The sequence below is a fragment of the Mus caroli genome, unplaced genomic scaffold (assembly GCF_978045245.1).
Source record: "Mus caroli unplaced genomic scaffold, Mus_caroli_1 scaffold_2, whole genome shotgun sequence".
NCBI lineage: Eukaryota > Metazoa > Chordata > Mammalia > Rodentia > Muridae > Mus > Mus caroli.
In genome coordinates, this window is record NW_028227257.1 from 68,839,959 (window position 1) to 68,856,923 (window position 16,965).

At 37.2% G+C, this 16,965-nt stretch overlaps 1 protein-coding gene across 1 annotated transcript; it reads right to left on the reverse strand.

Annotated features, from left to right (window-relative positions):
- Positions 1–4,675: 4,675 nt before the first annotated feature.
- On the reverse strand, positions 4,676–5,614 carry LOC110289904 (olfactory receptor 4K3-like). Its single transcript, XM_021156304.1, has one exon. The coding sequence runs from the start codon at positions 5,612–5,614 to the stop codon at positions 4,676–4,678; it is 939 nt and encodes a 312-aa protein (XP_021011963.1).
- Between the last annotated feature and the right edge of the window lie 11,351 nt (positions 5,615–16,965).

Consider the following 16,965-nt stretch of genomic DNA (forward strand, 5'->3'; position numbering starts at 1 on the left):
CTCTTTCCCCTCATGATGTTTTTGTATTTGCATTTCACCATCTTCTTGTCTCTATTGTTAACTGGCCTGAGCAGGCCTCATCAGAATGCAGAGGTGCTATGTCCTAGGTTAGAGCAGGGAGGGAATCTCACCTGTATCCCTGGTTAGAGCAGTCCTCTTGGGAGACAGGCAGAGCTATGGGATAGTGGAGTAGGCAGGCCAATCTACCATGGGTGCAAGTGGTGGTACAGACCAGAAGGGTCTCCCCATCATTTCTAGGAAACAGAATTTCACAGTAGACTTTTTGATCTGGAATACTATACAGCTGTTTAAAAACAGGACATCATGAATTTTGCAGGCAAATAGATGGAAGTAGAAAAATACTATCGTGAATGATGGAACCCAGTCTCAGTAGGACATACGTGGTATATACTTACTGATAAGTTAATACTAGCCATAAAGTACAGAATGCCCATGATATACACCACAAACCCAAAGAAATTACTAAAGAAGGAAGGGTCAAGTGAGAAAACTTTAGTCCTACTTAGATGAGGCCAAGTATTTTGGACTTTGGCATGGTAACCCCATCCTTCCACTTGACTTTCTATTGGAGGTGGACTCTACAAGTTCCTTTTCCCCACGGTAGGGCATTTCATCTAAGGTACCTCCCTTTGAGTTCTAAGAGTATCTCACTTTCTAGGTTTCTGTTACAATCTAAAGGGTCTCCCCACCTATCACCTCCTGAGGTTGCATATTTCCATTCATTCTGCTGGCCTTCAGGGCTTCACTCCTGTTTCCTTCCCCCTGCCCCCAACACCTGATCATGTTCCCCTTTTTCCTTCCCCTCCTCTCTCCCACTGAGGTCCCTCCCTCCATCTGCCCCTCTGATTGCTTTCTTTTCCCTCCCAGGGGGGGGGGGGATTGATGTATCCTTACTTAGGGCTTTCAACTTGTTAACCTTCTTGAGTTTTGTGGATTATATCCTGGATGTTCTGTTCTCTTTTGGCTAATATCCACTTGTTAATAAGTACATACCATACATGTCCTTTAGGTATTTTGGGTCTGAGGTACCTCACTCAGGATATTTTCTATTTCCATGTATTTGCCTGCAAAACTCATGGCATCCTCATTCTTAATAGCTGAATAGTATTCCATTGTGTACATGAGCCACATTTTCTGTATCCATTCTTTGGTTGTGAGACATCTGGGTTATTTACAACTTCTGGCTATCACAAATAAGGCTGCTATGAACACCCTGTGACATGGTGGAGCATCTTTTGGGTATATGCCCAAGAGTGGTGTAGCTGAGTCTTCAGGTAGATGTACTTCCAACTTTGTGAGGAACCTCTAGATTGGTTTACAGAGTGGTTATAACTGTTTGCAACCCCACCAGCAGTGGAGGAGTGTTCCTTTTTCTCCACATTGTTTACAACATGTGCTGACAGCTGAGGTTTTGATCTTAGCCATACTGATTGGTGTAAGGCAGAATCTCAGAGTCATTTTGATTTTCATTTCCCTGATCATTAAGGACTTTGAACATTTCTTTAAGTGTTTCTCAGCCATTCAAGATTCCCTTGTTGTGAATTCTTTGTTTAGTTCTATACCCCATTTTTTGATTGGGTTGTTGGTTTTTTGGATGTTAGCATCTTGATTTTACACACACACACACACACACACACACACACACACACACACACACACACACCACACACACATATATTTTAGTCCTCTACTGGATGTGGGGTTAGTGAAGACTTTTTCCCTATCTGTAGGTTGCTGATGTGTCCTATAGTCTATGTTCTTTGCCTTACAGAAGTTTTTAAGTTTCATGAGGTCCCGTTCATTCCACAGTCAAAAACTCTGACTCAGAATTATTCCTGTCTAAAAAAATTGCAGGTACAAAAATGGAGAAGAGCCTGAGGGAAAGGAGGTCCAGTTACCAACCCAAACTGGGATCCAACTCAAGGTGAGGCTCCAAAGCCCGATACTATTCCTGATACAATGGTGAACTTACAAACAGGAGCCTCTGAGAGGCTCAAGAAATAGATAAATGAGTCAGATGCAGATATTTATACCCAACCAATGGACTGAAGTCAGGGACTCCTATGGTTGAAATGAGGAGGAGGGCAACCCCATAGGAAGACTAACACCCTCAACTAACCTGGACTCCAGAGATCAGATACTGAGCAACCAACCAGGCAGCATTTACTAACTGATAGAAGATCCTGACACATATACAGCAGAGGATTGCCTAGTCTGGCCTCAGTGAGAGAAGATGCACCTAACTCTCTAGAGAGATTTGAGGCCCTAGGAAATGGGGAGGTTTGGGTGTGGGGATGTCTTCTTGGAGATGGGGGAGGAGGAATAGGATGAGGAACTGTCAAAGGATGAAGGACTGGGAAGGGGATAATGACTGGGCTGTATAAAAGGATTAAATAATAAAAGAAGTGGCCAAGTGAGGATGCTTCAATCCCACTTAGAAGGACAAAACAAAATAAACTTGTTTTACAAGCCCTCGATTGTCTTTATCATTCTACATCGCTCTATGCTTGTTTTCTTGGACTTTAGTTAATAATTTACTCTTCATCCTTTAACATCTCTCATGTGTGTGTTTGTCATTTTTAAAGTCACTAGATTACTTGATTATATTTATAATTGTTCTTTTAAATTCAGTGCCCTGATATTCTTATGAGTGATTTTAATTCAAGATCAGTTCTATAGAACTAGTAGTTGTTGAAGGACATTGGCATCTATTATCCTTACTGAGCAGTTTTTCTTTTAATTTGATCTGAACTTGTGGATTTAATGTATTGGTTTTGTGTGTCATAAGAGATTCTAGCCTGTTCCCACTGGTGAACAACTAAGACCAAGATTAAACAGTTAAAAATTCCAAAATGGAGAGAAGAATAGCTTGTGAGGCATCATCTCCAGTTAAGTAGTCATTTAAATAGGTAGCTGTTCATGGAGAAAACACCTTTTACTTTCAGGACTGGCTACTTGAAGCTTTCTTGTATCCCAGTAGATAACCCAACACTCATGTGCACTTAGCAGCATTAATTGGACTCACTGGGTTACTAATAAGAGAACATGAATTTAGAAGGGACATGTATTGGAAGAAACCTTGGGGGATTTGAAGGGAGGTAATATGGATGGATATGATGAGTTATAGTGTACACATATATGAACTATTCAAAAAATAAGATTTAAGGAAAGTAATACTTGTTTCATAGCCAGTTAATTATGCAACACATTGTATATTCTATGTATTTAGGGAGCAGAAGTGTGATATTCTGGTTCTAGTTTTATGTAAATATAAATTTATCAAATCACTTCATCTTTAATTGTATGTACTTATATTAATTATTTAGATAATGTTTTGACTGTTTTATTATGCTTACTCAAGTATATGCTTTCTTATTCTTATTTTAGAATTCAGAATATTAACACAAAATTTAGAACATGCTGATCAAAATTGCTGTATTTTTATGATTACTTGACATACTTTGTTTATATAAAATGTTTTTTCCCTCTCTAGTTATGTTCTTTCATCTGAACATACATTACCTAATATCAATGTAGCTGCTGCAGTTTCTCTTGATGTATGTCACTATATCATGCAGTTCTTCTTTTTTGTTTTTTTGTTTTTGTTTTGACATTGAATCTACGCTAGACCCTGTTCATGTATCTAAGAACATAAGCCTAAGCAAAGAAAAATGAAATACTAATGTTCTGCTAAAATCATATAGGCACAATATTACTCCAAATGACTTGCTACTCTCACATATCAGTTCCTTTCTCAGCCATCCTCAGAGAAGTTCTTTCTGTAGAAGATAGAAACAAACACAGAGAACCAGAACTGGGCAATATGCAGAAAATGAGAAAACTTGAAACAATCTTAAAACACTAGTCCTAAATTCAACTAATATTGTTTCTCAGAACTCAGGGAACTACAGAAAGAAGGAGATATAAAGATTATAAGAGCCATTGGAACTGAAGACACCAAGAAATAAGACCATATGGATGCAACACAACTGATATATATATATATATATATATATATATATATATATATATATATATGAAAAACACTATGGTTTATGAGTTTATTTTAAAGGAAAGTTTTAGTTCTTGAAATTCAGATAATTGAGAAAAACATATTTTTCTATACAATAATTTTTTATTAAAATAATAAAATCAATACCAAATAATATCCATTGCTATTTATTGTGCCATTCATGAATTTTGTTTAATTTTCCATGAGTTTTAAGTTCTCCCTATAGTGTTTTTGGAGCAAGGTAGAATAAAAAGATAATGATGTTGTCCTTTTACAAAAGAATGAATAAAAGTTTGTGTGATATTTTAAGGTAGCAAAAAATTGTGCTGTTAGAACAATAAGTAAATTTTACAAAATTATTAGATATGAGCCTGACAAATACAATTAGTTGTATTCCATATTATTTAAGACATTTATGAACCATTCAATAATTTTCTCAGATAGAAGGATCAGCTTTTGAAAGATATTCAGTAGTTTAGTTGTCTATAGAATAAAACTTTTAACTTCCAGAATCATATTAAAGCTATTACATATCAAAATATTTGAACTAATTGAACTTGAAAGTTAAATACCCTAAATTTTAAACTCTCCTCATTTCATTGAAATATTATCTTAAGATATTTATGGTGGATTTCCTAGGCATTAAGTATTTACCTTGTGATTCATAAAAGAGCTTTTTAATCTCTTTAGGGAATGTTTTATATCTTTATTTCTCAGTGTATAAATGGCTGGATTTAGGAGAGGTGTAACAACAGAATAAAATACAGCAAGAAATTTGTCAAACCAGGTGATATTGAGGGGCCAAACATAGATGAAAATACAGGGCACAAAAAGGAGCAATACCACAGTGATGTGGGCAGTGCACGTGGACAGGGCCTTAGATGCCCCGGACTTAGAGCTCTGATGAACAGTGATAAGGATATAAGTATAAGATATAAGCAACAGAATAAAGCAAGTTACAACCACAACCCCACAATCAGCATTTACTAAAGTATCCAAATGATGGGAATCCATGCAGGCTAGGTTGATTACCAATGGTATGTCACAGAAAAAACTGTCTATTTCCAATGGACCACAGAGAGGTAGTTGCAGAACTGGTACAAGTTGACTCAAGGCATGCACAAAGCCAATTGTCCAGGAAATCAACACCAATGCAGTGCATCTTTTCAGGTTCATAATGGTGAAATAGTGGAGAGGTTTGCAGATGGCCACATAGCGGTCATAAGCCATAACCAGCAACAGCACCATCTCTGCTGCACCAATGCAATGATCAAAGAAGACCTGGGACATACATCCTTCAAAGGAAATGGTCTTGTTTTCCCTGAGAAAATCTGTGACCATTTTTGGAGTGGTAACTGAGGAAAGCCATATATCAACAAAGGACAGGTTGGCCAACAAGAAGTACATAGGGGAATGGAGATGGCGGTCAATGGTTATTAAGATCACGATGACAATATTTCCTGACAGAATGAGCATATAAACTATCAAAAATATCACAAAGAGCAAGACCTGAAGATTCTGTGAGTTGGAAAGTCCCAATAGCACAAATTCTGACACCATGGATTGATTCACTTCATTCATTTTGTCCTAAGAAACAATCCACAGAGAAAGAAAGATGATTGTAGGGACGTGGTGGACAAATTACTTGTAGAATATGATGTTCACTTTGAGACTTAATATGTATAAATCACGTAAATGTACATAGATGTCTTCACCAAATATAAATGTCATTACTATTCAACGTAAAAGCTCATAAGCCATGGTTAACTTTCATGGAAGCAGAGAATAGTTAAATTTATATGAATAGTGTTTCACAAATATTCTCTGTACATGGGTAGGCAAAAACACAGGCCAGCAAGCTGAGAGGTCACAAATTATTATGTCTTCTTCTGGGGAGGAGGGGAAGATTTTTACCTGCTAATTCAGTTTAAACTAATTCTCAGAGTGGAGTCAACAGTTCTTCCACTACATGACAAAAATTAACTCATATCCTTTGGGAAATGATTATTAATTACACTGAATTTCAATGCACTGGATATGTCACAGTCTTTTTTGTTTGTTTGTTTGTTTGTTTTTTTCGAGAGTTTCTTTGTGTAGCATTGGCTGTCCTGGAACTCACTCCGTAGATCAGACTGGCCTCAAACTCAAAAATCCGCTTGCCTCTGCCTCCTGAGTGCTGGGATTAAAGGTGTGTGCCACCATGCCCGGCAGTCTTTGTTTTTATTACTATAAATAGTAATTCCTTTAAGCCACAGTGCAGTTTCTTTTATAGTACTTTATAACATTAAATTTTTATCTTACTCCTCTGAAGGAAATGTTGTACTAAGGATTATGAGAGAACCTGTAGAATACTGTACAGGATACTCAAGCACATGAATGGAAGGTGAATATCATGTTCATATGTACCATAAGTTAAAATGTATCAGGGAACTTATTTGGACTACTAAGCTCATTAGCAAAAATGTTAATGCCGATGAGTGCAGAAATGAATTAGTTGAACATTAAGGACAATTCAGATACATACCTGAACATTACATAAAGTTTAAGGCTATAATTAGAACATATTTATTTTAAATAATATCAATAAATAGTAATAAATCACTATACTGTAGAATAATACATCACATACACATATAAATAAATAGATAAATAAATAAATAGATAAATAAATAAATAAATAAATAAATAAAGACTTTGACTATTAGTCTTGCATTAATGTAAAGTTAACCATCCAGTGAAAACTAATTATATATATATATATATATATATATATATATATATATATATATATATATTTACACATCAGTGTCTCTATTGACAGGTAATATTTATAATAGTCAAGCTGCATAAGGATAATATATGCATATTTTCTCTCTGCCTTCAGTAATTCTTTGGGTATTCTTCTCAAAGTATGTGTCTTACCTATGGTATTCTTTGAAATCCCATGTGGAATTGGAGAAACTGACCTTCCCGTATCTTGTGTTATTTTACCTACCCATCTTCTGAGAACTCAGAAGCATGAACTAAGGAGCAAGGGAAATAAATCAGTCAAAATGTTTGCTTTTGCAAAAGTTTACATTCAATAGTAATTTTTTAAATTGAAAATAAATCTATTTTCTATAATACAGATTTGCCAGTTTTCTATGGAGTATGTTTTGGTTTTATACCAGTTATGTTTTGGGCCTTGTAAAGGCAGAACAATCTGAACCCAATCCAAACTTAGTTTTTCACCAGTGTGAAATTTTCAAAAAATTTTCTAAAAATTCAATTTGCACATTCTAGAATAATTTGTAACAGTAACAGTCAAGGGCAGGAAATTGCTTGCTTGAGAAAGGAATTTCTGAAAAAATAAGTATGTGTGTTTTTATGAAACACTTGAGCAGGAAAATCATAATGTAAAAATAATGTTCATTCAATTACTGTAAAATGGTTACTGTATTAACAGATATCTACATGTAGTATATTTAATATATTGAGCATAGATTTAAAAACTTTATGGAGATCTGTTCAAATCACTATCATCTATTGACATTATATCCCTGTCCCAAACACTTTTCTGTTTTAATAGTGTGTTATGAACATGTAAATAGAAGTATTATATGTTATGAACTCTAAAATATTCTTAACATTTATACTCTTGAAGCAATTAATCATATATTAGAACTTAAACAATGTAGATCTGTGTGGTGTACACTGATCTGGTAAGGAACATATTCCAGTAGCTTTCATGCCTTTATTTCGTCTCATGTTCATTTCATTTTATTCCTGCAACAACTAAGTTTCACACCGTGTTTCACTAGATTGGTGACCCATTTTACATCTCTCTCTATTCTGAAAGTTATCCTGCATACCAAGCATATCTGTTGCAAAGGGGCCTCATTTTGTTAAATTGTAGCAGCTGTGAAGAATAGTTTTATGTTGCTTCTATGGTTTAGCAGGCAAATAAAATGATCTGATGCAGACATAAGCATATTTCAGAGGGCATAATTCTTTGTGGAAACTGGAGATAAACCACAGAATTTTAGATATAATGGAAGTTAAGAAGACCATGTATAATGTTTTCTAATTTGTAGCAAAGCAAAGATATAATTGTTAACCTTAGTCATAGTAGTTGTTGGTAAAACATATACACAGATATATTTTCAGAGTTAGCTTAAAGAAGAGAACCAGAGAGATCATCTAGCTTACCTGATTCACTATTTTCTAGTATCTCAGATTTTCCTCCTCTGTGCTGTGTCCATGCGAATACACCCATGTTGTATATGAAGAATGTCTTGACCTGACTTTTATGTACCACCTGAATTTGTCCCATGGGCAAAATTTACCCAGCCTACCTTCTGAACAAAATAGAACACAGTAGGCAATTATCTTGGACATCTCTTTGGGGTTTCCTTGTTAAGAATAATTCTAAGTATTACATATTTATGAAATATAACAGAGATACAAGCAAAAATATAAATTAGTCCAGAATTTAAAATTAGTTAAGTAATATGAAAATTTGCTGTGATCAGAAAATGACACAGTGGTACCTTATTCATATTTGATCCTCTACTCTACATAGGTGGAGTTCATAAAAATTTTGTTTCCAGTTTTAAGAGAAGCCACATATTGTGTGTTCTGTATGACCACAGCAAGGTCATATAATACTTGATGGAGTTGTCTCAATTAGCCAGGAAATACTGATCATGTATAAATTGTATTTCAGTATACTCTCTGATAATTTGCTATGTTGGAATTATGAAATTAATTTTCAAATCATTAAGACCCCAGGACATTTATAAAAAGGACATTGTTTCAAACATTTATTTTGACTGTGTTTGTGTGTGTGTACATGTATTCATACAAACACCTTATATTTAAAACAGATTTATGGTAATAAATTATGTAACTACTATTTATTATATGTAATTTAGTTGGATGTCTTTATCTAATCATCTCCCTTTTCTTTCTATTTATATTCTTTTATTGGAAACATACTTTGGCTAATATTAACATATCTTCTGAAGTTTTTTGAGGTATGTTATGGTCATGTGCATTTTTCATTTAGTTTTTTTTTAATTTATGAAAATCATGCTGGATACTGCTCATGTAGTCAAGATCCTATGACTAAACAGATAAAGGACCTAGGGGGAAAACTAAATACTACTGATCTACTAAAAGAATATAGGATAAGATGACTCCTAATTACATGTTATACTCATAGATCAGTGTCATGCTCAACCACCATCATAGAGAATCTTCCTGCAGATAGGAACAAATATAGAGACCCACAACTAGACAGTACACAGAGAGTGAGAAACCTTGAAGACTCAGCCCTAAATTGGATGTCTTTATCTAATCTCTCCTCTTGGCCCAGGGAACTGTGCAGAAGAGAATTTATAAAGACTATAAGAGCCAATGAGGACAGAAGACCAGGAAACAAGGCCTTGTAGACAAAATAAGACCCACTGAGTCTGTGACATCATGCATAGGGTCTGTTCCCATCTAAGTCAAGTAGAGTCCCAGTGCTGAGAAGGGTGGTAGACACAAGCCCCATCCTTATTCGTAATGTATGCTATCTCCAGTTGATAACCACTCACACAGGAAAATTTATTTTCTCTAATGGAATCTCACCAGGCATACAAACACACTTAAGGACAGGGTCCATACCCAGCAGTAGAAGGTCAACAGAAAATTAACTCAATGTTATTTTTGAAATATACATATTTTGTTGTTGTTTTATAGTACCTTTCCTGGACATTTTTTCAAACCTTAAAGGTCTTTTGTTATGGATTATGCTTTCTGATCCCAAACCGTCCAGCCTGCCTTCTCCTTTGTTCTTTTATGGGATTTTTTACAAAGGTGTGTTCCTCAGGATCTGTTTGTAGATTTTTAAGCCCCCCTTTTTGGCTTTCCCCCCTTTCCTTTGTCTTTTTTTTTTCTCTGTGTGTGTGTGTGTGTTTTGTTCTAGTCTTGTTTGTTTGCTTTTATTTTATATTGTTTTTGTCATTACTACTACTACTACTACTACTACTACTACTACTACTACTACTACTACTACTATTAGATGTTTGCTTGTTTTCTAATGAGAGAAAAAGCAATGGTATGAACTTGGTTAGGCAAGGAGGATCTAGGGGAGAAACAATCACAGCCAGAATATATTTTATAACAAACTACACACACACACACACACACACACACACACACACACACACACACACACACATGCTTATATAAATTTATATCTTCTTTTTTGAGAAGGAGAAGCTCACTTCTGGGTGTTACTTCCTACTAACTCCCATGTAGCCACACTACACATATCAACTCATCCATTCCCACTGAGGCCAGACGTGATCATCATTTTAGGGGTATGGGATCCACAGGTAGGCATGTAAGAGGCTCAGGGATAGTCCCTGCTCTAGATGTTTGGATCCACATGAAGACCAAGTTGCTAATCTGGTACATTTGTGGAGGGGGTCTAGATCTAGCCCATGCTTGTTCTTTGGTTGGTGATTCAGTCTGTGGCAGACCACAAGTGTCCAGGTAAGTTGACTCTGTTGGTTTTCCTGTGGATTTCCTATCCTCTTTGGATCACTCAATCCTTCTCCTAACTCTTCTGTAAGAGTCCCTGAATTCCATCTAATGTTTGGGTTTGAGTCTCTGTATCTTTTACTATTGTCTGCAGGGTGGACCCTGTCAGAGGACAGGGTTCTTTTGTGCAAACATAGATGAGTATCAAAGTGTTAGGGATTGGTTTTTGCCCAGGTTTCAATTTGGGGTGGTCATTAGCTAGCCATTCTCCCTGTCTCTGCTCTTTTTCTTTACACATCTTGGCAGGACACATTTTGGGTTGAAGGTTTTGTGGGTGAGTTGCTGTCCTTCATTGGAAGTCCTGCCTGGCTACAGGAAGTAGTCACTTCAGAGTGTATATCCCTTTCAGCTAGGGGTCTCAGCTAGAGCCATCCCCAGAGACACCAAGGACCTCTCCCCATCTCAGGTTGCTGGCATGTCCTAGAGATTGACCATCCTCTCAGATCTCCCTTCTCTTTCCTCTGCTCTCCATATATAAGATCTGCCACCCACTCCTGCCTTTTTCTCCTCCCCATCCTCTCTTTTTTAGTAAAAAACTTATTTTTAAGTAGTATACACTCTTCTCTCCCATTTTATTTACTGTATATCATCATTTAAAATAAACTGGCCAGAAGGGGTTAAATTATTTGTACCTACTATTTGTCATATCAATTTATATATCTGAATTTGTGCTAGTACTATGCACTCCTTATTGGTACTGATAGTATGTCTTGTTTTTTTGGTTGTGATCCTAGTTCTTAATAGCTCATATGTGTAAGTTAGGTAATATTATGCCTCTTTCTAAGATTCATTTATATAAGTGATAATCTTGCTTAATGTTTATATTTTTTCAAGTATATATAGAGAATTCTTCTCTCTCAAGTTTCCAGCTATTTTTTTCACACTAAAATATCCTAGAATTTCTATTGTCTCTATTTGTGTTTCTAGAAACTTCTAATTTCCTATAGATTATTCACTCCACTGACAGGTAATAGTATTTAAAAATCTGGTGATTATTATTAGTGCAACAATAAAAACTGCTACTACTACTATTACATTATTATTATTATTATTATTATTATTATTATTATTATTTTGTCATAATGTCTCCTCTTCCATTTGAATTGCATATACTTGAGTCCCTTTACCTTTTGTAGCTAGAGATAATTGCTTGTATCTTTTAAAAGTCAACTCTAACTTTTCATTCCAATTCATATATGCATATTGCAAAATCAGACATTTATATGACTGATAGGAAAGAAAAATTGTAGGATCATTGTGGAGAACAATATTTAGGGTTCATAATAATTAAACATAGAGATAATATGTAAGCCAGCATGCTGCTTTCTACTATATATCTGCAGCTTTTGAAATTTATGTGTTGAAGAGATATCTGCACAGTCATATTTTTATAGTATTAGTTATCACAGTCACAATCAGTTTAATTTTCTACAGATAAGTGCATAAAGCTGGAGATGGTTGATAGCACTGAGGGAACTGTTCTCCAAATGCAGCAGGGCAGGTACAGATAGGTACTCACAGATGTAGAGGAGATCCTTGTTCACATTGTATTCATTGTATCTCTATATGTTTGATGGTTAATTGCTGATATAGCAGTGAGCTAAATGCTAAGAGATTCTGGTATTGCCATTACAGTGACCCATTACCAGCCTCCTGTTTTGTAAATCTGAAAGAAAAGGTCATACTGTCCTCTACCCATAGACTGTTAAAGATTTGTATCGGATGTGCCTTACTGCTGATTGAGTTTTATAAGGAGCAAACGACCAGTAGCTAGAGCAAGAAGTAGAAGGTAAGACTTCTGGGGGTGGGGAGAGAAAAATAGAGTCTGGGAAGAAGAAAGAGTAGAGTCATCAGGAGAGAATTTTTGAAAGGAGATATGGGAGAGAAGATATGTATTCCTGGCCAGGAAGGCATAGTTAGCAATGTGATGAGTATCAGATGATCTAGTTGAGAGTCTGCCCAGCTAAAGTCGAAGCTTTAAAATTTTCAAAGGTCTCTGATTTGGCACAAAGCAATGGAGCTTTCATGAAACCTTACAAGCTCTAGCCAGGAGTGGGGAGACACTCACAAATGCCTATTACTGAGGATCTACTGGCATTTGGTAGAAGCTGGACAGGGCAGCCCCTTTCCTTTTATGATATGATCTCTGGTAGGTTGACCACACATCAGGTGTTATATATATATATACCATGTTATTAAGAACAAATAACTGGACAGTGCAAACCAGACTCTGGAGAATAAAGTAATGTCAAAGGTGGATGAGTGAGAAGGCATAGGAAAAAGAGGAGGTTGAGGGTGGTAAATATGTTAAAAGTTTGAAAAATAAATTAAACTATGATAAATACCACTAACATAATCACTGAAATGTTAAAACAGAATAATAGAGAGAGTACAAAACCCTGACCTAAATCTAGCTTAGAGATGCACATTCTTGTAACATATGCATATACATGTTTATGCTTCACACAAATAGAAAATAGGAACTACCTATTGGTAGTAAGCATCTAGTTTACTTTTTATGCTGTAATGATTTCTTTTTTTGGTGGGGGGCAAGGTTTCTTTGTATAGCCCTGACTGTCCTGGAACTCACTCTGTAGACCAGGCTGGCATCGAACTCAGAAATCTGCCTGCCTCTGCCTCCCAAGTGCTGGGATTAAAGGTGTGCGCCACCACCACCTGGCCTGTAATGATTTCTTAATGGTTAGAAATGACTAAATGTATATACCAACACTTCTGAAGTTTTGCATTTTATATTGTATCATACTGATGTCATTATTAATTTATTAATAATTTATTTAATTTTTAAGTAAATAGTTTCTTTTTTAGAAGGGTTTATTTGGGTTGATTGTTCCAGAAAGACAAGAATCTTAAATGGCAGGAAGCATGGCTATAAGTGTCAGACTTGGTGGAAGAAGGGGGATCTGAGAGCTCACATCTTCAAACACAAGCATGATGCCAAGTGCACAAATCTGAAATAGCTCCAGGTTGTAACTCTTTCTTCTTTTTTTCTTACATACTTTCTTATTTACATTTTAAATGTTATTCCCTTTCTTGGTTTCCCCTCCAACCCCCCCCCCCCATCACCTCCCTTCCCCTGGCTCACCAACCCACTCCAGCTTCCTGGCCCTAGCATTCCCCTACACTGGGGCATAAAGCCTTCACAGGACCAAGGGCCTCTCCTCCCATTGATGACCAACTAGGCCATCCTTTGCTACATATGCAGCTGGACCCATGGGTCCCATGATATGTACTCTTTGGTTGGTGGTTTAGTCCCTGGGAGCAATAGGGGGGTCTTGTTGGTTCATATTGTTGTTCCTCCTATGGGGCTACAAACCCCTTCAGCTCCTTGGGTCTTTTCTCTAGCTCATTCATTGGGACCTTGTGCTCAGTCCAATGGTAGGCTGCGAGCAGCCACCTCTGTATGAGTCAGGCACTGGTGAAGCCTCTCAGGAGACAGTTATAACAGGTTTCTGTCAGCAAGCACTTATTGGCATCCACAAAAGTGTCTGGGTTTGGTGATTGTATTTGGGATGGATCTCCAGGTGGGGCAGTCTCTGAAGGTCATTCCTTCAGTCTCTCCTCCACACTTTGTCTCTGTAACTCTGTAAATCAGTTTGGTGGTTCCTCAGAAAACTGGACATAGTACTACCAGGGGACCCAGCAATACCACTCCTGGGCATATATCTAGACGAAGCTCCAACATGTAATAAGGACACATGCTTCACTATGTTCATAGCAGCCTTATTTATAATAGCCAGAAGCTGGAAATAACCCAGATGTCCCTCAACAGATGAATGGATACAGAAAATGTGGTACATTTATACAATGTAGTGCTTCACAGCTATTAAAATCAATAAATTTATTAAATTCATAGGAAAAAGGATGGATTTGGAGGATATCATCCTGAATGAGGTAACTCGATCACAAAAGAACACACATGATATGCACTCACTGATAAGTGGATATTAGCCCAAAATACCCAAGATACAATTCACAAACCACATGAAACTCAAGAAGAAGGAAGACCAAAGTGTGGATACTTTTATTCTTCTTAGAAGGAAGAACAAAATAACCATGGAAAGAGTTACAGAGACAAAGTGTGGTGCAGAGACTGAAGGAATGACCATCCAGAGACTGCCCCACCTGGGGATCCAGATACCCTGAATCTAATAGAAGAGAAAATGGAAAAGAGCCTTATATTCATTGGCATGGGGGGGGGGGGCAGATTTTCTAAACAGAGTACCAATGGCTCAGGCTCTAAGATCAAGAACTGATAAATGGGACTTCATAAAATTGAAAATTTCTGTCAGGGAAAGGATATAGAAAATAGGAAAAATTGGAAACTTACAGATAGGGAAAAATTCTTCACTAACTCCACATCCAATAGAGGGCTAATAGCCAAAATATATAAAGAACTCAAGAAAGCTAACCTCCAAACAAACAAACAAACAAACAAAAAAAACAAAAAACAAGTGACACAATTAAAAAAATGGGGTATAGAACTAAACGGAGAATTCACAACAGAGGAATCTTGAGCAGCTGAGAAGCACTTAAAGGAATGTTCAAAGTCCTTAGTGATCAGGGAATTGCAAATCAAAATGACCCTGAGATTCTACCTTTCACCAATCAGAATGGCCAAGATAAAAAAAACTCAGGTGACAGCACATGTTGGCAAGTAAATGAGAGAAAATGAAACATTCCTTCATTGCTGGTGGAATTGCAAACTGGTACACTACTCTGTAAAGCAATCTGGAGGTTCCTCAGAACATTGGAAATAGATCTACCTGAAGACCCAGCTATATTACTTTTGGTCATATACCCAAAAGATGCCCCACAATGCCATGGGACACATGCTCCACTATGTTTATAGCAACTTTATTTGTGATAGCCAGAAGCTAGAAACAACCCAGTTGTCTCACAGTGGAAGAATGGATATACAAAATGTGGTTCATTTACACAATGGAAAAGGACTCAGCTACTAAAAATGAGGACATCGTGAATTTTTAAGGCAAATGGAAGGAGCTAGAAAATGTCATCCTGAGTGAGATATCTCAGACCCAAAGGGACATGGATGGAATGTACTCACTAATAAGTAGATATAAGGTAAAAAATGTGCAGAATACCCAGGATACAATCCACAGAACTCAAGAAGGTTGACAAGCTGAAGGATCCAAGTGAGAATGCCGAAGGGTATCAATTCCACTTGGGAAAAATAAAAAAGCAATCACTTCGGGGAAGGGGGTGGAGTGTAGAGGGAGGGAGACACCTGGGTGGGAGAGGGGACAGGGAAGGGAAAAGGGGAACATGATCATATATTGGGAGGGGGAATCAGGAATGAAACCCTGAGGGCCAGCAGAAATAATGGAAACAGACTACCTCAGGAGGTAGGAGGTGGTGAACCCTCTAGAATGTATCAGACATCTAGAAGGTGAGAGACTCTCAGGACTCAAAAGGAGGGACCTTAGATGAAATGCCCTAAAGTCAGGGGAGGGAAATTGTGAGTCTACCTCCAGTAGAAAGACAGGGCATCAATTGGAGGTCTGGGGTTGCTATCACACAGTTAAACTCCAACCCAGATTTGTTCCTGTCTAAAAGAACTGCAGGGACAGAAAGGGAGAAGAGCCTTAGGGAAAGGAGGTCCAGTGCCAGGCCCAAATTAGGACCCATCTCAAGGGACAGCTCTAAGGCCTGATACTATTACTGATGCTATGGCGTGCCTATAGACAGGAGCCTAGCATGGGTACCCTCTGAGAGGCCTAACAATCAGCTGACAGAGTCAGATGCAGATACTTACACCCATCCAACGGACAGAAGCTGGGGACCCCTGTGGTTGAATTTGGGAAAAGCTGGAAGAAACTGAGGAAGAAGGCAACCCCAAAGAAAGACCAGCAGTCTCAATTAACCTGGAGCCCTGAGATCTCTCAGACACTGAGTCACCAACCAGGCAGCATTCACCAGCTGATATAAAGCTCCAGACACATATACAGCAGAGGACTGCCCGATCTGTCCTCAGTGAGAGAAGACCGACCTAACCCTTGAGAGACTTGAGGACTCAGGAAATGTGGTGGTCTGGTGGGGTGGAGACATCATTTTGGACATGGGGGGGGAGGTGATGAGGGACAGTCAAAGGGTAGACTAGAAGGGGAATAACAACAAGACTGTAGAAAAAAGATTAAATAATTAATAATTAATAATAATAATAATGATAGTTCCAAAATTAAAATTTGTATCAAGCTTTCCACAGAGATATAATTTCAAATTGTAAGAGAACATGACATTTAGTTATCAACCATCACATCACTGTAAATTCCTCACCTTAAAATATAAATAGGAATGGTTTTTCCACACAGGAATGCCATCAA

Bases quoted from the DNA above. Each gene is read 5' to 3' on its own strand.
- LOC110289904 (XM_021156304.1), bottom strand. From the start codon at position 5,614: ATGAATGAAGTGAATCAATCCATGGTGTCAGAATTTGTGCTATTGGGA.